This window comes from Bombus huntii, chromosome 10 (assembly GCF_024542735.1).
Source record: "Bombus huntii isolate Logan2020A chromosome 10, iyBomHunt1.1, whole genome shotgun sequence".
Classification (NCBI taxonomy): domain Eukaryota; kingdom Metazoa; phylum Arthropoda; class Insecta; order Hymenoptera; family Apidae; genus Bombus; species Bombus huntii.
Genome location: NC_066247.1, coordinates 12,951,398 through 12,973,979, shown reverse-complemented (window position 1 = coordinate 12,973,979; position 22,582 = coordinate 12,951,398). Strand labels below are relative to the sequence as shown.

At 41.2% G+C, this 22,582-nt stretch overlaps 1 protein-coding gene across 2 annotated transcripts; it reads left to right on the top strand.

Annotated features, from left to right (window-relative positions):
* The first annotated feature begins 1,107 nt into the window (after positions 1-1,107).
* Positions 1,108-22,030, top strand: LOC126870406 (uncharacterized). 2 transcript variants are annotated; one of them, XM_050628086.1, is made up of 4 exons: positions 1,108-1,562; positions 12,937-13,066; positions 15,531-15,629; positions 20,813-22,030. In XM_050628086.1, exons 1-4 carry the CDS (start codon positions 1,554-1,556, stop codon positions 20,836-20,838), a joined length of 264 nt encoding a protein of 87 aa, XP_050484043.1. In that variant the 5' UTR covers positions 1,108-1,553; the 3' UTR covers positions 20,839-22,030. The 2 variants fall into 2 exon arrangements, with proteins under 2 accessions (XP_050484043.1, XP_050484042.1); XM_050628085.1 differs by lacking the exon at positions 1,108-1,562 and adding an exon at positions 1,754-2,012.
* Positions 22,031-22,582: the final 552 nt, after the last annotated feature.

Below are 22,582 nucleotides of genomic sequence, written 5' to 3'. Positions count from 1 at the left end.
TTCGGCTGGAACAACGTCGATTGCGATTAAAATCTCGTTGCAGACAAGACCATGCGGCTCTTGCAACGACGCGTGACGTCATTAAGCGGGTGCACGGATCCGGATTCCGATCACGACGCTGTAATCGTATAGAATCGTCATCGGGATATGTCGCGGATGACGCTTTAATTGAGATCGCGTGGGTAATCGACGGTAATTTTGCAACGGCAGTCGTCTGCCCTCGAGGCTCGAAGACGTTACAGGCAGCTTTTTTTGTGCTGGATGCTTGACGGCACGTGGAATTCATTAGGCGGATGAATGCGCGACAATGGAGATTTATTTGATAATTGGAAGGTATCAGAGGAATTGCAAAGGATGTAGTATCGATCTAGCAGAAGAATGAATAACTGCGTTGTTCTTTTTAGAATGATTCACAAGTTTTAACACCTTCAGGAATCCTGTATAAAGTGGTGCTTCTATAATACCACCAAAAAATATAACGCGATTAATTCGGTGACCCACAACATTTTATGATTTCGAAGATTTCTTTGAGTTAACAAAATGTTCAACATAAAATCGAGTCTAGCTAGATCGTGCTTAAGAAATTGTTTTATATTTTGTCGAGGAGTAGGGAAGAACTATATAATCGAATTATCTGATCATACATGACCGAAAGAACGTGGCACAGTTAAAACTTTATACACATGTATAGCTATGTAAAGAGATTTCTAAAATTGTTGCAAAACAGTTTGAAACTGAATAACTTTTTTAATATCGAAGCAAGCGAATGGCCGGAATCGCGAAGAAAAAAGCAAAGGTCGCACTTTTCGACCTTTTTTCTTGGTTTGTAATGAAAATTAGCACAACGCATTTTAAATCTATACCATTGCGTTAAACGTACTACAATAGTTCTAAAACTGAAAACGATCGATGCCCAAGACTCTACGAGTAACCGTTGCCAAAGATAAAGCAAGAAGCACGCGCAAGATGTAGAATCGACGAGGAGTCGCGCGTCGCGTCGTTTCCCCCCGAGCGATTGCGAGCGGTGGAGCTTGGCGATCGGTCACGTAGTGTCCCCCGAGGCAGGGGTCACCTTGACCATCGTCAAGGGTCCGTTTAGAGGGGCTCGGACCCAAGGGGGGCAGGGATTAAAGAGGCACGGTGGCCTCCAGCGGCGACATATAAGTCCCAGGAACAGCCCCCACTTCGTGTCAAACGTTCCCGGTACGGCAAGCGCGCGGTATACACCTACGATCCACCTTTTATCGGCACCGTTTCCTCTGCTCAGGCTCGCGAGTCTAGCTTTATCGAGCTTCCAACAAGGTAGGAAGGCTCTGGAACAAGCGTACTGTTCTCTTCCAGCTATCGAGCAACGAACGTGCCCTGCAGTGGAAGCTGGTGAATATCAGCGTGCCTGTAGAATCGACGAGTCAACGCAAGCTTGAGACTACAGTTGCTTTCTGGCTCGTCCAGCGTGTAGTCCATTTAGCGACAACCCAGTCGCCACGTGACCGCTCCGAGCAGACCTATTCTTCTACACAAAATCGAAGGATTGTGAACAAAATCGAAGAACCATGAGGATCGTAAGTAATATTCGCGCTCGTGGGCGTAAGCTTAAGGAGTGGAAGAGAGTCGTGTACAGTGTACACGCGCACGGAAGAGATTCGTGGCAATGGGAAAGGGAAGTTTTCCTCAGAGTTGGCCCGTGTGCCGCGATTAATTGGAGGGGGCGGTAGTACCGGTGGGAGAGACTTTCGCGGGACTAGATCGCGCGCTTTTATAGTGAACTAACTCGCGCTCCCTGTGCTCGTTCGTTCGTTCGATCGATCATTGTTACTCTCGCGATCGGACAGAAAAGCTTTCGTGATTGTGTCCAGTTTGGCACATGACTCGTTTGATTGGTTAACGCGAACGTGATTCAGTCCTCTTTCCGGTTCCTGGGGAAATGAGGTGTTTGGCTGGGTACCATCGAGCACGGTAGTCGGACGGATTGAGGATCGACGAGAGGTTCACGCAGGATGACGGTGTTGCAAGTGAGAACAGATATTTACGATCAGACTCTTCTTTCAATAATAGTATGAATTTTATCGTGGAATATCGATCGGTTTATGTTAAAGCAGAATTTTGGTAGGCCATCAATCTCGCCTGTACGGTATTGATATGGTTTTTGCGCGGCGTTTTCAAACTTTTCGTAAATATTGTCTTACCAGAAGTGGCTCAGCATCTTGGCGAACCTTTCACGTACAAACTTTCTACGGTTGTTTAGTGATTTGAAATCATTGACCGTGCAGAAATCGTATTTCTGCGTCGAAGGATCAATTTAAAATTCAAGTAGGTCAACTATTGCCTCGAATATCTAGCTCGTGATAAGATAAGATCCGCTATTAGAAAGGCGAGAGAGCGAGAAGACACCCTGATCGTCTTCGTCGTAACCGCGTGTAAAGATGCACACCACGAGATTCGCTTGTTGTGGCCGAACTTTCTACATCCTCTTTTTCTGGAACTGCGACTCGTCTCGCGAACTACTGCTTAGAATCCTCGTAAACCTAATTATCAGCATGCTTATTTATCGTCTCTATATAATTAGAACATGTAGAAGAAATCGCGGTAGCATTAACAGCACATCCTAATTGAGGTCAGCTGAATCACTTTTATGACACTTATAATAACTTATAGTAGTTGCAAGGAATTTACTGCAATCGCGAGCCCTCGTTGCCTTGGATGATCCCATTGGAGTCACATATCGTGAAAGTAGGTTGTACATTTATTCAAATACTTTGCACACGTTCTTCTTCACCGCGTTATTATCGCTTTCGTCACTCTGCTCTTCGAAGAGAAAGTAATCATCCGTCTCATACGAGTGGATTATGCTTGGTTAATTAGCGCCTCCCAGTTTGGAACCGAATAGACGCTTTATTCGTCGAGACAAGAGTGAATAGGAAGAAGTTGAACGAACATGGAGACGCGAGTAAAGGAAATCCGTAAACCCGACTTGGGTTCATTCACGAGATCGTAGCCGTCGGCGAGACAGGTCCACGTCCTTGCCCCGGGCTGATGTAACGTTTGCCTCAACTAACGTCTGCTTCTTGCCGGGTTGCTCTGTCATTGCGTAACGAATCACCAGTCTGTGTGTCAGGAGTACGATTAACATCCGATCGATCCAATCGTACGATTACTATCCGAAAGATATTTGATAGAAATTTGATAGAAATTCTAATAATCGTTTTAAAACTATAATTTATGGGCAAAGTCTTAGACTTCATCGATTGTTGCGTAACGTAATGAATAATATCGATCGAAGAAACTAAGAGAAAACTTTTAAGATCAGATCAGAACAATAAGAGTAATTCGTTTCAGCCGCGGAAATCGCTTAGGTGCGCTCGAAAATTCAAACAAGCATTGTAAAATAACACTACAAACGACATCGCTTAATTTCTCTTTTATGCACTTTTTGCATAAGAGTCCTGTCCAATGCAGTCACGCACGAAAAACGTCATTAACCCTTGTCTGAAATGAAAACGGTTACTGATCCTAGTCACGCGATCGGAATTAGATAGCGACTTGCGAAATCATTGGTGGGGATATTAATCCTTACTTGGCGAACAACTAACAAGAAATTATCGCGACACTTGACTCTCTAGATGTTTTCGATTTCGTATAAATATCTCGCTATCACGAGACTCTGATTTCTAAAGAACTTATTACACGTTAATTGCCCTAAGACGAGAAGTACTGGTTATGCAAAATGCATTAGTGAACGTATATTACGTTTAGCAACGTGAAAATGGGAGGTTCTTAGTGGCATTAACTGATCTCCAGCTATATTTCAACTAACAACTGGAGTTTGAATTCATTGGAGAACTAGTGAACGCGATTAACGATTCGAAATCAGTTTCCCTGATCGTGGTGAATCGGTTGCCCTCTTAACACCGGTCATAGGTGTGCGTTCTCGCTTTCTAATCTAACCGTCAAGTAATCGACAGCGACATTGACGTTTCCACGAGCGTTCGGCTCGAGTATCGAATAAAAATTGCAACGAATGCAAAAGGTTTTCTCAGGGTATATTTTTTTTCTTATGTACGTATGTCGAAAGTAGTTGGTGAGAGTAACGCAGCTAGTCGGATACGGAGATATTTTTGATCAATTTCGGGGGATCTAGTGCGTGAACAAGAAACGATTCGTACAATTATGGTATCTTAAATTGATTTTAGACGTATTGCGATAGAAAATGTTTTTACATACACATTCCGCGGTTTGCGTTCCTCAGAGACATGGTTTTTCTTTTTTTGATATTCGATCGTGATAATATTTCCACATTATCAAGGAATATTACTTATGCGTGAATTGATTGCTCGAGGAAGTAGAAACGTTGGAAAATCAACGTTACGTCGTGTCGTTACGAGGTGTGACGAAAAAGCTCTATAAATCATTTTCGAGCCGCCAGAAGAAATATTGGTCACGTCGACGTATGAGATTAATGTGAAACAGGTTGCACGAATGTGCTATTTCCGAGCAGCCTCTTTGACGCAAAGAGTTTTGAAATCCTTTCTCGTCCTAAACGATGTCATTTCTCCTATTTTTCTGATTTCCAATACCGTTTAAAAACAGCAACAAATAAATCGACGGCCATTAATATTCGAAAAAAAAAACGGAATCCATCGATTGCACGTAAACGATTCATGGGTCGAAATAAATCGCGCTCGGTATATCGTGGTCGATTAGTCATACGGCTGAAAGGTCGATTTCATCGTTTTATTGTATTAGGCTTTTGTTTTTCCTCGTCGCCAAGCGGTAACTGCGATCGTGGCCGCTTGTAAATCACTAAATTCGATTCAGGAACTGCGTACATAGCTTTCGATATCGTGAGTAGGATTGTTTCCCGATTTTGTACGCTTTTTGTATAGTATCCATGGCAAAATACAAAAAAGAAAAACGCTATTTCTGCGTAAACGATTAAAAAATGTAAAATCTCCTTGATCTTTAGTTTCTCGAGCATTTGATATTTAATTATATCGGAAGAATAAATAACTTTTATAGATATTAAATTCTTAGATTACGTTCGTTACGTAATTACGGAATATTATTACATAGATTTCGATTTCGATTTCATAAAATTGATTCCTGATTTCTACACTACTCTCATAATATCTATAACATAATACAAACAAAACACTACTTCCTGCACGAATGACTGAAAACATGAAACTTTTCCGATACTCAATTTTTCAATAATTTGATAATTAGTTGCACAGAAAGAATAAATAACTTTCAAGTCAGAAACATTTAGCTCGTTATATATTTCCTGCAGGGCGAAAGTGGTCCGGGGAACGGATTGGAAAGGAGAGAAGAGCTATCATTTCGCTGGTGGTCTTTTATTTTTTAAAACCCCCTGGTGAATGGTGGCGATTTTTCCGCCTTGGAAAGGTGCGGAACCGATGGAGAAACGTTTCTTCGTGCTTTTCACCGGTAACTGTCGAACCGTAACCGCGTACGCGGTCGGAAGTATCCCTCCCTTTCTTGTTCTCTGCGAACTAGTTCACCCTTTTCACGCGCTGCCTCCGTTGCTACTGACGTAATATTATCATGTAACCGAACTCTAAACGAAAATCGAAATTGCCAGTAGCCAGCAAATCTTCTCGCGTTATACGAGATGAAGGTAAATAGATGTTGCCGGATGCTAGACTGCCCTACAATGGAGCGGCTCGACCAGTCACGATAAGATAACATCGATATGAAAGGGAAAGTGTACGTTGGAATATATAGTAAGATATTTGAGTAACTAAGCTACTCGAGTCTCTCACTCGGCTAACTCAACTAAGTTTCAACATCTTAACGTTTGACTTTGAATTTTGCGCAGAATTACCAAAATTGTTGCGTATACGAGACTGTTAACGTTTAATACAATAGCAGCGATCGAATTTAGCAAATTGCAAAGCAAATTGCTTAGCCTTATCCTATTAACTGAAATAACGTTATCTTAGTCTATATCGACCAACTATTGGAGGATTTGGGAGCACAGAGATAGAAATTCAATAGGTAGGACGAGGCAACCGTTCCACTTTCTAATTACGAAGACGTTCGTTGTCCAACAGCTTTGGCCCTCATTTCGCGCAATAATTGGCCCGGCGCCAAGGACGAAGTCCAACACGAGGATTGCACGAGCGACACACGGAGGATGAAAACGCAATCGGGGATGTTCGCTTTCACTCGATCGCACAATTCTATAAGAGCCTCTGAATCAGAACGATGCCTCTGTCGTAATATTGGCACACGAAAGATTTGAACACTTAGCGTATATGCAACATACTAGTAGTACAATAGTGGCTACATTACAATAGCTCCTATATCCATATTTAACGCGTTAAATAAAACATTTTGAAGTTTTATTAATGGTGATACAAGTCACTACCATTAGCCATCGAGGGAACGTTTCCGTTACCTATATTTTGTTCCGTTAGAAATACACGTTGCAACAGTTGCACGAGCAACGAATAAATAATTTACCGTGAATCTGAGAGAATATCGTTCGAGGTCAAGAATATCATCTTAAATCTGATTCTCGCGATAATTATTCCCTGTTATCAAGAGGCGATCTGCATCGCTATATCTGCGCAGACATCGCAATAGTCTTTTCTCTTGCAGCACGTGCATATTTTTCTGATACTCTCTGAAATCGTAACACGTGCATTATACAGTTTTCTCCGGGTACACGAATCAAATTTATATTACTCTCAGTTGTTCTCTCTTCTTCGTTGGCCACGAACAACAACGAATTCCGTAACGCCGATAGAAGGTTTCTCCTCGTTCCGGTGCACGCGGTGGCGTCGTTTCGCTCTCAGAGAACGCATTCCGTCGAATTTTCTGAACAGTCGACCTCGATTATCGCGCTACACGTTTCACAATTGCACCGTCGCCACCTTTCTGAAAGGACTCCCGGTTCACGTTCCACAAGTCGACACGATGTTTCCTATTTCTTTCGTCTTTTCGCTTCACAAAACCAGGCTGATGAATTTTCTATTGTAATAAACCGGTCGCGTGTATTACCAATAGCGTTCCTAGAAGCAATTTACACTGACTGCAAGAAGTATGTATATACCATTGTTCTTATTACAGCGCAATACATACGGAATAATCAGGACTGAGTATATTAAATTTCATTTAGTAGTACTTTCACACGATTGAAAACGTCTGATATTACGACGAACAGTACAAGTATCTTTTATAGCCACTGTACTTTTCACGGTTTGTGTAAGATTAGCATATAAGCTAAAAGGAATTTTCTATCAAAATTTCAACGATGTAGATTTCGATGCCATAGAAGAATGTCGAACGTTGAATTTTAGGCGAATGGATGTTGTGTAAGCAGTAGTAGCTACATTGCAATGAACGCATTGCGTTCCCGAGTGTGCATCATATCTTCGCCGATGTCGAAATTAGGCGCCTGCGGGGTTTGCAACACGCGAACCGAAAACTCACAGAAACATAACCTGTTTGCACAAATCTGTTCACTTCGGTTCGTGTTAATTGAATTTCATTGCGTTGCACACGCTATTAGCAAAAACTCTTAACCCATCGACTTAGTTTGTTGCAATTTTTTCTTCCGTATATCTTGCGAAGGATTCAATTTTCTATCGGAAAATTAGAAAATGTGTAACATAGCCTTTCAAAATCCTTTCTAAATATGCGATACAATAGAAGCTTTGTTTTCATTGCCAATTAAGAAACGCTTGCAGGGAAATTTCTCTGCATCGTGTAATTACCGTTGCTCGCTTCAATTTTCTAATTGTCTGGAGGCACTAACGCGGAGAGAAAAAATAGTTTTACGAGAAAACGACGGGTTTACGGTGGTACTAATACATGAGTAGCACATGACAGAAAAGTAAAAGCGAGAAGATAATATTTTGCATGGGCACGATGTGGGCGTGTTGTAACAATAGCTATCTGAAGTGCAATCGTGTGTACATGTAAGATAGGAGCATTCCACTGTACGGTGACAAAAATACTCGTGTAAATTAACCGTTTGACTCCCGTGCTTTATTACGAGCGTACAAACTTCGGCTTACTTTATGGTGGCATATAAAATTAGATTTGCAACCTATAGATATAGTTAAGAACAACTTACGAGAACAAGATCATTGGAGCGTAAATGCACACATGGAAGTACACAGAAATAATACTTCTAACTAACATCGAAGATGTTGTTATTTGCAACTAGTATCATAAGATTCGAACAAATATTTATTTCTTAGCAATATTTTAATGTCAGTGATACCTTGAAGTGTCTTCGCAACGTAAGAGATTAAGAAAGTGAAAAGACGAGGAAGAGACAAGGAAGAGACAAGGAAGAGAAATTTCATTGCTGTTATCTACATGAGCGTCGCTAATGCCAGAAATGCCAGACAATTCCGCGACACGCCTAATTTACCTAACGTGTAACTAGTCAATTTTGCGTGAATATTTCCCGAAACGATAATTCCAACGATCCTCTGTATTAGAACCGTCTACCAAACGAGCTGAAACGAGTAATTGCCTGAGAAGAGCGTTCTCCATTGGCGAAACGACGGAAAACTCCACGTACTTTCGTTCGTAGACGTATGTTTCTTCATGTTATGCAACGAACGCATCCGGCTTCCACAGATGCGACCGAATAGCATCGTCATTAATGATGTAAACGTTGGAAAAAAGCGACTGCAGAGGAACAAATCGTTTCTCTGAATATTAAACGCGGAAGCACTCGTCGGAACACTCGAGCGTACGCTTTAAGCGTTTCGCTACGCGATCTCTGCTAATGGATCCAAAACGCTATGCACTCGAGATACATCTCGTATGCTCACTTGACGCACGGAGAAACTCGAGACGCGGTCTGTTTGTGTTTGTGACAATCGAGAGATCATTGTTTTGACAAGAGACTGGTTTTCACTCGAAGCATCGTCCCTTTCGCCTCGTGTTCAATTCGATATCGATTGCGATCGAATGATCGTGAAATTTGTTGGTAGATAATGTTACGGAATGAATTAAGGAGCTTTCTGAAAAATGGCCTATAAAGTCTATCGTAAATACTCTTCGGGTCTAATCAGTTTGGATAAAATACAGCTATTTTGTCAGTCAAAGTCGTTTGATCCGACACGTAACATCGTATCAAAACGGTAGATATCAGGGAAAGTAACCATTACATTGATTTAATGATACGCTCAGTTAGATCTACATCGATGCTTATCGATCAGGCAACGCGAGAACAAATCGTGTTCGACATTTTGTGATGAATCGCGCTCTGTACGAAGGATGTCGTAAGGTGTGAGATACCGGAGAACGAGCAAAACTCGCAGACCGCGGGCGAATTAGAGAGAAAATAATGAAACGGGTCGACCCGGTCTTTTATTGATCATCGAGGAGAAAGGAAACTGTTATTCTTCCTGGAAATAGTCGCAGGTTGATAAATCTATTGCTTCAAGAGTTGGAGAGAACTCGTGTAAGTGTACATTGGTACATTGTGTAGTAAAGCACTAGTATTTCACAAACTTTCAAATTGCGTATAAAAAATGTCAAACTAATTACAAGATTAGGTGAATTACACCCACGAAAATATTTGTAGAGTTAGTGGTATACTTTTCCTGAAAGGCTAGTGCTATCACCCGTAAGTCATATATTTTTCATTCCGGGATACGTATTTAAAGCTTTGTGCTTGACGCGTGAACCGAATTCTGTTTAACAACGAAACAGCTAACTCAATTCTACGGTTAAATTTCCACCACTTTGCGAAAATGATTTCAGATTATCGTACTGTAAATAGATGCAGCGCAAAATTAAGTCTTCGATTTAGGCCGCTTATACAATCAGCGGCACGAATGTTGATTAATTCACGCGTGGAAAACTCGACGCAGATTTTCTGATTACCTCCGTTTCCTGGTTTTCCTCTGCATTTCGTGCGTCGCTTCACCCCGACAAATATGCAATATGTTTACGATTATTTCGCAACGAATGCAAAGCATAAATTACATCGCCCCGCGCTCGTTCGAGTAGCCACCGTGCGCTACGTGCAGTTCTCGTGATCATCGACGCGCGTTGCCTTAGATATCACAGCGGCGTGATCTATCGTCACGGTGTACGAACATGTGTGCCGTGGTTTGTGGGCGACCTCGTGCCTCTGTACCTACGATAGAACGCGCGTGACTTTTCCAGCAGAATTCCTTTAAAATCGCTCTCTTCCATGTTTAAGGTGCCTCTTCAATGTCGTTTCTCTCGCCTGAAGAACAAATTGGGTTAACTTGTCTGTCTAAGAGTTGCAAAAGTTAGATTATATAAAAGTATTTTAGTTCAAAGAGAACCAGGAAAATCTCTTGAGTCATGAATTTGTATTTCCATCTTACACTGCAATTTGTCTTAATATATTACAAGATATTTTGTTTGTTGAAACAAGAGTGAGATTCGGATATAAAAGTTTGAGGATCGTAGCAGGCTTAAAGTATGTAGGCGTTCTGTATTCTTCGTCGTTTAATTGCACTTCCAAGGTGTTACGTTTGAATAAAATCATATTTTGAAACATTCTGTAGTAGCCACTCGATAATCAGATACGTGTAGGTATTCGCGTTCGCCGTGTTACCTCGACCTTGCTTTTCTATTCCTCTCGTTCTTCTGAACGAACATACATAACGATCTTCATACACCTTGAGATTTTCATACCTTCATCGACATATGAAGCATTTTATGTGATTTCTCGTTTTAAAATGGGATTTTTTCACTTTTTGACAGAAGAAGATGGGCTTGAAGAAAACTGGAGGTAGTATCGGTATTTGAGAAACGACTTGTCGCATTTTTCTCACCGTTCGGTTTCAGCAGCGTAATTATGGCGGATTTATTCATGCAGGCAGCTATGGCTAATTAGAACCGATGCCAATCAACTCGACTTCTGGCAGTTTGCGAGACTATATCATTAAACTGTCTTTCTCTTTTCTCGTTTCAATCAACCCCGTTGAAAGTTGTGACAAGAAAACCCAGCGTGGCGTAACACTATCCTCGTCATAGAGTATCTCGTTGGTAAATCAACGTAACGTCTCACCAGATTATGTTAGATCGAGCGATTCCATCTAAGCGACATTTTGCAATCGCTGGTTTTAGGATTTGAAGTATCGGATTAGTAGGAAAATGATAACACAAAATAAAATACGAGCCATTCGAGGCTTTTCTTACTACGATCAAACACCGACGTTATTTTCTCACCAGTCTAATACATTGGGAATTCTCAGTTGGAAACTATTTACTGTGATGTATCGTAGACCGGAGTTCTCATAACGGAGCAACAATTAATCGCCTTGACATTGTGCTAGACGTTAAGAAAGAAATCGCGAGGCAATGACGTGTCACGCTGCTCACCTTGCTTTCGATACAGAAAGTCGATAGAAGAATGAGCGTGCTCACGTTCATTTAAACTTTAAATAATCAGCCATGATCGAGTGAGCAATTGTTCGATAGCATTAACCGACGTTCCCAAGCCCGTAACGTCGATGGAATCCTCGTCGAGCGAACTGTAAAGTCGCGTAATGATTTCGTCAGATTTTACGTAAGACTCGATGAAAAGCGAGAAGATCGTCATTTGTCAGATGATACAAAACACCTTCCTCCACGCTTGTTTTCAAGAGAGAAGGTGTTTCTTCTATTTCCGAATCGGCGATTCACAGAGAGTTTACGTCACTTTCACGACACTGTGTATTTCCTTTTTAAGACTTCTTTCGGGCACACGATTCCTCGTTAAGTGATAACACCTTGGGAATATTTATGGCTTTTTGCGGGAACCACGATCGAGAAGCAGAAACCTGTTGCGAGATTGAAATGTTCTGTCGAAAGAGTAATTAACATCTCACTTGTGTTACATAGTCGATGGAAACGGAAGTGCTATTGCTGCTGTTTTTTAAGGGAGTACTGTAGTCTAGAACGTCGTTTTAACCGTTTCGATAACCTATACTCTCATAAAGTGCCAACAGAAATCGATTTTTTGCAAATTCCATGCTAGAACAATACCTTAATTGAGATAGGTGTCTAAATTTACGATGTTCCATAAATCTCGAACATAATCTATTTCTGGAATCCTTTCCACTCTAAATGCCATAAATACCTACGAGCACGTAACAGAAATAGTTATCTACGAGGCAAACAAATCAATTAAAAATAAAACCATTGCAATTCATCAGAGTCGAATGGAACAGTTGGCGGTAAAGTGGCACCGTATTGCCATTTGCCCTCAACATTCTCCATAATTTGTCCTAGTTAATTTATCAAGTAACACTTTAGTCATACCTTATCGTTTAATGGCGAATGCTAAGGAAGTCGGGTGACTTTAGATCGGATGGAAACGTTGAATAGGCAACCTGTATACAATCTGTCAGGATGGTGATTTTATTCCGCGGCTATTGTCCCATAAATTCTGCTGCATTGTTAACGCTCGTAAAAATTGTCATGTGCTTTCAACTCTATATAAGACTTTTCTCGATCGTAAATCATCCGAACGAGGTTACCATTCTGCGGTTAGGCGCGTTTTCAGATCGTTTAACGAAACTTTCGAGTCTCGTTGACCGTTCTCCGTTGTATAGTAGAATTCGCGACGTTAATAGCGACGCAGCTTCCGATATTGGAACCAGCTTAGAGCCAATATTCTCGTCGAATCGTTGCAATCGCCTCTAGAGACTTGATTAAAACTGATTGCGAGAATTTCCATTTTTATTTATGGCGTATTTTTTTACGTGAGACTTTCAACTTTTTACACGAAGATTGAGAAACGGTGAAAGCAGATTCGAGAATGTAATAATTTGTCCGCGATGCTGGATACGTTAGTTAGTTTGTCGAACGTTTTATAAGCACAAAAAGGATAGCTAAGAACAGAGGGACATACGTGTTGATCTACTGGCAGTGAAAAAATTCAAAGAAAAAAATGAAGCACGTATTGAATCAATCTGTTTATTTCAGACAATTCTGGTGACCTTGGTTTTAATGAGCCTGGCAGTGGCTTCGTCCCAGGACTACAGTCAGCTGTTCGCAGGATTCGGGCCTTACCTGAGGCAATCAGCGGTAATGCGAGATCCACGATCGAACAGAGGTAAGTATGTTAATTCTTTATCCTCGGAACCCTTCTCATGTTCTCGATATACTACCTTTCAATCAATTCGATCAATTCGACGCGGGTCTTGATTCCAATTCCAACTCGAACCCTGTCGATCATAATTTTCGCCACGAGTACGAAGCATCGATTCGTGAACTCGCGGTTAATTCCATATCCGCTGTCCATGTTCCCGACGAAGCGTGACGCTGCTACTAAACGAGATTATCTTTGCATTCCGAAGGTTCGATAGCAAGCACAGAAATTACGATCAATAGCGGAAGAGGGAACTAATCGCAATAGTCTGATCGATATCGAGCGCGTTGCGTTTACCAGTTCAGGTTTATGGACGTTCAGTTAAACTAGCAATGGCTCGTGATTAGAATAATTCGTTTCGGGTAAAAGGAAAGTGGTCGTATATGTTCCAGTCAGTTTCTCGATCGATTTCTACAAGCTGTCGTGAATCATCGTGTTATTTCAAACTTGGTCAATCAATTTTAGAAACTTTATGGTATCTCACGTCCATCAGCGTGAAATCTTGCAATTTACGATTGACGGATAGAGCGTCGTTCGTCGCGATAATGAGGCCTCTCGTCGCCTATTCGTATTCTAAGGTCAACATTGCAGCTGTGACATTTGCCTACGCCATGTGTGTGAGCCCAATGCACGCTTAAGCAGGATACGCGATCCTTGCAGTCGAATGGAACGCGGCGCATTTACGCATGGAATGGGTGCCAAGTTCAGTCTCGCCAAAGTGTTGCTAACAGTGCGCTGAATCGTACTGAAACTGGTCGTTTTATAGCGACCGAGTATTAGATAACAATTTTTTCTTCCTTCCAGAATTCTTCAAACACAAGTCTACGTTATTGTGCATGGAGACTGGAACTAACTAGATTATGAGAAAAAGTAAGCCGACTGCGTAAAGAGCTCGGCTCATTAGCGAAGCATAGATAGAAGTATGGCGAGTACATAGTAGCTTTGATCAGTTCGTTAGCCTCTCTTAATTAACCGGAACAATTGATCAGGTGTTTGCCACTGAGCGTCGCAATTTCGTAACAGTTTCTCGCGGCGCGATAAGCATCGCAGAGTTTGTTGCACGCTATTTCCACGCTGTACATTAGCAGAAACCATTATCTCGTATTGGCATCGATTAATAATCATTCACGCAAATTACTTCCTCATTCAGGCAGATTTCCACTGGCTTTCCTTGATAACTTGTTACCGAGAAAATAACGAAGTTTATAGATGACAATATACATCGTCTTACTGTATACTATAATTTAAATTCCCGTGATGCCATCATTCATCAAAAAGGTCGCGGAGAATTATTGTACATGAACATTGTGAAACGTGATTCATATTTCTGCTTCTGATCGTGATCGAACAATCGATTTAAACTAGACCAAATGCCGTCAAAGAAACGAAATATCATAGCGATACAAGAGAAAGACTTACAGAAGCCGTGAAGGCCGGATCACAGATTACGCAAAGAATTCCGTAATCTCGAAACGATTCCTTAAGTGGTTTTCGACTTGTTTATTCTCAATAAATACAGCCATTTCTGTATTTTATAATTGAATTTGTAGTTCTTCTAATTTCTAACTGTGAACTTCGGCAGTCATCTTAAAAGTTTTAAATGTGAGATAAAAATCTACATATAGACGATTACAGATAAAAAATACATAGATCAAATATCTTTCAGAATATATTCTAAAAGTTTCACTAAAATCAGCGATTGATAGTTCAAAAATTTCATTGAAAATATACAGCTGTGTAATTTCATTGACTGGTAGCTCGAATAATCGCGAGTCACGGTTTGACAGGCATCTAACGAGCTCACTTAAAGCGTGTTTATGATTTTTCATAATCGCTGCATTCGTGGGAATGGAATTGAAACTAAGATATCGTGTCTCATTGAAATTCCTGTGGATTCGAGCCGACGTACATGGAAATGGCGAGCGTCGAAATGATTGAACGTACAGTTTGATGAGTGACGGCCTCAGGCTTCGCGCAGTAGTCAGTTTTGCATACTGTGAAACGTGCAAGAGGTAGATTAATAATCAGTCGAGGATAATTGAAAAGCTGTAGAAATTGACACTGCGTTGGAGATAAGACACGTTAGTGGATCGGACAGTTCTTGTAGGAGTTATAGTTTACTGTAATGTAATAATTTGTTGCCAACTTTCCTCTTAACAGTGTTACGTTCTTTGGATAATTTCCGATCGTATCGTATTTTTCTATCGTTGGAAAATGTTTTCAATTTGAGGAAAATATACAAGAATTAATGCGCGATTTCTTGTTGCAATTGTATGGCAATAACTTTCTAAAAACGTTAGAAATTTCTTTCGCGATTGAAACTAACGCGAGTTTGAGATAGAACACGTTCGAAAACCGGATCAGGGTTAAATAATTGAGAGTTTGCAACTACTTTCAACATTTTTAACAAGGATGATTTTTCGTTCAGGTCCAGTGCTGTTCCCTCCGGGTCCCCCGCCAAATAGCGCGGACACAAGCGGAGTGATAGTAGGCGCGAGCGGATACGGATTCGTGCCACCCAACCAAGGTAAATCGTCGATTGGATTCTGAAGGGAAAATGAAACCGCTTTCGTGACGCAGAAGCAGAGAATGGCAACGAATCTGCTCTTAAAATTCAGACCTTCACCAAAGACCCCCCTCGCGGCGAGCAGTAACTTTTGGGGGTGAAACTAACCCCGAGCACTTGTCGCCGTCCTTGTGCACCTAACTTGTGAATAAAACACTATTTATTTGTTGTCACACACGTCGGATAACCCAGCCTTTTCCTTCGTTTACTTCAACATGTCCTCATGCTGCATGAAGATCTCTTTCATTGAGTATGAATGATCGATTACATCATGTAATTAGGGTGTGACTGAAGGGACACACGATGATACTTGTGTTCATTGACACGTGCCGACTGTGTCAATTCATTGGAATCGTTTCATCATGCTGTTCATTAAACGACTCACATTCATTACGGTAACAATACTGTAATCTCTAGATTGCGGTTGTTTATTCTAGTTCACATTTCTTTTGAGCGCCACTAAAGAAATTGAACTTGGACGGAGTACTGTTTTCTCGGTTCTTACTTATTTCTGCTGCGATCGTCGAGTTTTTATATTGCACACTTGCGCTTACTTTGCCAAACAAAAAAGTTTGTAACATTTTAAGAACACGTTCGATGTAATATTAAAACAAGAATTTTCTCATATTTTGTTCAAACTTGTCATATAACGTTGGACAAAAAAAATGGATTGAAAATGGCAGAAAGTATGTAGCAGGGTTAAATTTTTGATAAGTGCAGAAACATCCGCAATCTAGTAATCTTCGTAACACTTACCTACTCTACTTCGTCACTTTTAAATAACCTACGTGATGTTGAAGAGCTCGAAAGTTACACCGAATATCATTGAATATTCTCAATTCAACATATAGAGGATACGTTTGCAATCCTTGGCCGCTTCCGTGAAAGGCGTTCCATCTTGTTCGTGATCGTGAACTACTCAAAGGTCGACGTCCCTCCTCCCTGACCTTTCTTAAATGTTAAACACTGCGTTAAAACGCGGAAGATGGTAATATATAAACGAACATCTAACCTTCGAAGCATCAATTCCAATATTATGCAAATTTCTCGAGTCACACGAAACTTGTAAATATGGAAACACAAGACTCTTCTTCCTGCACTAACCCAAGAGTTTCTCATGCAGTCATATATTACTAATACAATAGATATTGTTTGTGCTAGTTGGTACTAATTAGTACACCCGACACTTGTCCAATTTGAAAGTGCGTCTTAACGTACGAAATTCTACTAACATTTTGTAAATAAGACATAGAAGTTGGCACGTAGAATGGTGACGTACAGGTAAGCTTAGTCTAGCATTAATTTTAGAATTTGAAGACAGAGTTTGAGAGTTTGAGAATTGTTTTAGGTAAGTATTGGGTTGTAACGTAAATCCGTGTCCCGTTTTTGTATTTACTACAGCAACTGAGAAAACGGGACGAACGTATGTTACGGTCTGATAATTACGGAATGATAAATCCAGATCTTTTTCAGATAATATTCATGTAACATTTTGTTTCACTTTCGATCGTCTTAAAGGAAAAGTGTTACAAAACGAAAAAGTTATTTCCTATATTCAGAAGATCGATTATTAGGTTATTTAATAGGCCGCGTCGACAAACTATTTTACGCACTTGGAATTTAAAAAGAATTAATAAATATAAAAACTCGGTATTTTGAACTTGTCAGGGTTTTGCACCCTCTTAAGGAAAGGAAAAAAATCTTCCTCTTTATGAATCGAACCTGGGAAACAAACAAGCCACCCCTAAAATCCCCGAGGCTGACGGCGATATTTTCGCAGAAAATACCGATTCGGTTCTCGCATAAATCACATCACGGAGTAATCCACGCGCAAATGGAAGCACCGAGGGCTGCCTCTTCCGGGATTAAGTCGCCGGGATTCCTCCCCGTCCCCCCCCCCCCCCTCTCTCTCTCTCTCTCTCTCGCTGTTTCTCTGGTTGATTCTCCCGGCAGAAGTTACGTGAACGAATAAAAATCTCCTCTCGTCCTTCATTATCGAAATCGTGCCGCGCCCGCCATTGGCGATCTTCGTCGTTGGGCAGAGAACAAGAGAAAGAGTAAGAGAGAGAGAGAGGAAGAGGAAGAGAATACCGGTTTCCTCGAAGAGGAGTCAGGCCTTGGGATTCACTTAAAGAACAGCGTGACGGGGAGTCAGTGAAAGTGGTTTCGTTGGCCTCGTGACTTAAACTCGTTTACGCGTAACCTCGGCTGAGGTACTTCGCGAGGCGTAACAGGTGTTACGAGGTCAGCCGGGTCAACGACAAGGTCGTCGCTTTTAGTGTCACGCTGGAAATTGTACCTCCACTCGGATCAATGTTCCTCGACTTCCCGATTCTTCGTCTCACGGTCAAGTTCGCGGTTTTAAGCTTTCTTTTCTTAACACTACGACGGCTATAAAGTTTCAAACGTAGCTGTCTTTAGCGGCTGCCGTATTTTCATCAAGAATTGATAGATTACGGTTTCGCTTTCATGCGATAGATTGTAAAATATTTTTCCGCATCTGTAAATTTAACAACCGTGACGATGAATTTAACAGTAGAATTGAAACGTTCTTCGGGGATTTCAAAGATCAGAAAGTTTCTCCTGTAACAATGGAAATCGTATAACTTGGGTTGTTAAAAAAAAAGCCAATTTAGAAAAAAGCAAATTGTTTTGATTATATGAGAGAATAGCATCGTTCTTCGGAATAGAAAATCGATTTGCATTTTTCAGTGGTCGAACGCAACCCTGAAAGTGTTAACCAGTCGCGTAACGAAGGCAATTTTGAATTTTATAATCGTAAACAGGCGCAATTGGTCGTTGCTAGGCTTTCGCCGTTTTCTTTATCGCGACTCAACGCTGCGAACGAAGCTGATATTTAATTCGTTCATTAAAGTAGACTCGTAATACGATTTCCAGTAATCGTAACGAGTTGTTATTTAATCCGTTATGAATGTGTAATGGGTACAATTTTACGAGCATGCAGTCTACTCGCGAGACAGGTTCGATCGGTGTGCAAACAGTTTCACGAATCGTTGCGCGACTTTCATACGCTGTCATTATGAGCAATAACAGTTAATCGAATTACCGAACGGACCACTTAAAGAACTATGCGCACCTTTGCCTGCAATATAATCGCAAATATTTACTCGGTTAATGAAAGTTTATTGAAAAGTGTGGTAGTGTAAACTACCTACCTTACATAATTGCAGATATATAAAATATACTCGTACTTCTCTCTAATGGAACTCCAGAATTTAATTACCGATCTTATCTCAGACAGCAATACGCAGTTAGTATTAGAACATTTAACGAGTTCGTGCCGTCCGTTTAGACGCTTTCAGCTTTGGTTTCATTCTCCTATTTATTTAATACCGAAGGGTAATTGATTTTGTACATTCAAGGTTTCAGACACCTGTTGTACCAATAGACTTTCGATTTCATCCAACAAACCACGAATTCTGTCCGCGGCTACGTAAGATTGTCACAAAGAAAGTGGTTGATTTACAAGATTAGAACTTTTTTTCGAAACCTATCAAATTATCTTCTACGATGCCAAAACGTCTGTTCTGAAGCTGGCGACGATTACCGTCGTGGCGCTTTAATGTCAAGAAAACGTGTTAAAAGTCTCGAACCATGATTGTCTGGAGATTCGTCGTGCGGCATCGAGATAACTCGAAAGATTCGCTAGCAGTGAGATAAGTAGGGCAAAGCATAATTTAATTCAGCCGCGCGAAACAGCCAGGCCAGGCCTCGTTTTCGTTAATGCTTAGCGACGAAGGTGGGTCGTTAATATGGAGATCGTCCATTTCGATGTTGTCTGCGCGTTATTCTGCAAAGTTCTAACGATGCTACCGTCTCTCGTCGAGCTTTTAACGGGCCGCGATATCGGCCTGGTCCGCCTTTTCGCGCGGAATAATCGTGCGGAAAGGAGGTAATTACGGGGTGGAAATCGGGGACAAATTCCTGGGACACAGGGAGCTACTTGAGTCGAGCGCGATTTAGGTGTTAATGATATAGTTTCGCGAACGACCGGCTGCCAGTGAAAGTTCGATCGACTTCCCTCTGCCCTCTGAACGTCTGTGATCGAGAATTGATGGTGTCGTCGTGTCGGAAAGAGAAAGGGAAACGAGACTCTTCGGTGCACGTGTTGCCCCGTAACTCGAATCGATCGTTAAACTTGAACCGCAGACACGACTTCTACGATTTCTCCACTATTCTCCAGACGCAATGCATCAAGCACCACTGCGAAGTTAAAATCTTTTCAAAATTCAATCAATGCGAACCGGAAAAAGACCGCATCGTCGAAAAGCAACCCTTGCTTGGTACGAGTACTCTTCTCTAGTCTGTTCCACTCTGAGGGGGCCTAAATTTACGCGTAGCATGACGCCCCTTCGACTGCCTAATGGATCCCACTGCCGTCTCCCTCTTGGTTAACTTTATTGTCAGCGCCGCGGTCGGCCCAGTACTGGAGCCAACGGACAGAAAAGCGAGCACTTAACAGTCAAAGGGAGAGAGAATATCGGATGTGGATGAGGTAGGGTGGCTTGGGTGACGAGGGTCTTGTAATTAGCAGCTTTGAAGTGGTCCCGGGCCTGACTTCTCATTACCGGTGGTCAGGTGTCCCAGCGATTACTCGCGGAAACGAGGCTCTGCCGATTAGCCGCGCGATCCTTCGTGAAAATCGCAGCATCTCGAACTTTGCCGCCTCGACGATAAGCACCCTGTTTCGCAGGAATTGCAGGAATATGCAGGATTGAACGACTGTTGAAAGAGCGGTGTTGAACTAGAAAACCAAGAACGTAACACCTTTGCTACATAATGAGATTTGTCTCGTGATGCCTATTCATAACTGGTAGCGTGTATTGTTTAAAGCAATGAAATATCGTCTTAATGTCTATCTATGGGAAGAAAGTTTACAAATATGTAGAACGAATATTTAGTGAAGCATGAAGTTAAATTTGAGAAAAGAGAAAGCGAAGAATTTTGTCCGGAAAGATCGAGTTTGATATGGTGAATTTAATTTGAAAGGAGAGAAAATGAATTTGAAAATTTCACGGGGTTTAGAAACGTATGTTTGAAAGGATAATGCATGGTTATGGTGATTGGTAGCGGTTCGGTATTTCCAAAAGCTGAGTAAGATTATTTTTTATATTTTGTTGCAGCTTTCTACAGGTACTTTTACTATTAACGATGGATAAAGGAGGTAATGGAGGTAAAAATATCGAGAGATTCGTGATTACTGTGTCATCATCAACGAGGAAGTGGTATGGCAAGGAGTTCTCAAGAAATTGACGAATCCGTGGCAAGGAATAATTTAGGAACAAATAATCCTGCGTCCAATTTTGTATTATATTGTATGCTTTAATTATTTTTATACTGCTTGAAGAGTTTCTAAACGTGTTTCCAACGACACTCAGGAGTATCCTTAGCAGTATTTGTACAAAGAAGTACATATCTTAAACTAATGTATCGTTATACAAACAGCGTCACTGTAGCAATTCACAACAGTGGAATCTCAATTATTTAATTCAAAATTTTTCTTTGTGTTAAAAGCTCATAGAGTATTAACTGCGATCAAATTTATATATTGTCAGAACAGAATTCATTGCTAGAAGGGTGACATAAAAGTAAAGTATTTAATAGAATAGGAATATTACAATAATTCGATGAAATTACGTTTAAAGTAAATCTACTTTAACCTCCTTCTTAATATGTAATGGAGATTCCCCGGTTGTTAATATAACAAAAGTATAATATCTAGAATCGTTCGCTAAAAGTCGCGTATCTTTATCGATGTAGAAACGCAGTTTACGCTTCAAACATTTATCGTTCGTCGTTGTCGAGATTGCAGCCCCTACTCAATTTCCTGTACATAAACAAAGCAGATAGAAATCGAGAAGGCAAACATCAATCATTCCACGAGCGCATGCAAAGTAGCCCCTTAAAAGACGCGTGAAATTAGCGTCGTAAATATACGTAACTTCCTTGTAAAGCTGTTCCGTATCGATTTTAATACACGATACACAACGCGATCGAGTTGTTTCCAGGATTTGGCCTACGCGATTTCTCAAACGTGCTGTCGCGGTGCACGCATGCCTGCCTCGCTTTATTACGTCACATCTCGATCGATCGACCGATTGTCGGCCGTACAGCTCGGCTTAGTCATAGGCTGCACTTGAAATCGAAATGCGCGAGGCATGTAACCGGCACGCGATGCATGGGCGGGAAAATTGCGGATTGTTCCGTCGACTCGGAATACCGTTCATCGATCACAGGCCAATCTGGTTCGACCACCAGTCACGGTTAATAAGCATAATCTTATGTACATAGAACTGTACATAATTCTTGGTCCAATAAAATTATTTTGTTGTTAACAAGAACGTATCCTGGTGAATATTATGCCGTAACAATGAGAATATACAGTGGTTTGCGAAAGTATTTGAACGCTTATGATAGAAAATTTCGATGTCAATATCATGTGTGTTGTATAAAACGCTTTGAAATCTTATTAACATTAGCTTAACTTTGAGAGCGACTACTTATCCCAGTAGAATAGTAAGCGAGTACTACTTATCTGTATACAACGTGTATAAAAATTAAGAAAAGTTATAATAAGAAGTAGGCTGAGAAGACGGTCGACACTCATAACACGGTTCCCGGTCGATTCGCGGTGAAACGGCATCTGACGATAACGAGACACGTGCAACGAGAATTCCTTTACCACGGAGTAATTAGCTCTGATTATCGAGTCCGATTCGCAAAGATGGTCTCGTTAACGTAATTACGCGCAACACGGCCACTATCTTCGTAGCTCGGCGCAGCGATGGATGAAGCATGCATGGGAAATTAAGCCGCGAAATCGTGCGATCTCGTACCGCTTCAGCGCCTGTTCGTATACCGACGTGATGAAAAGTTTGTTACGAGATCGTAGG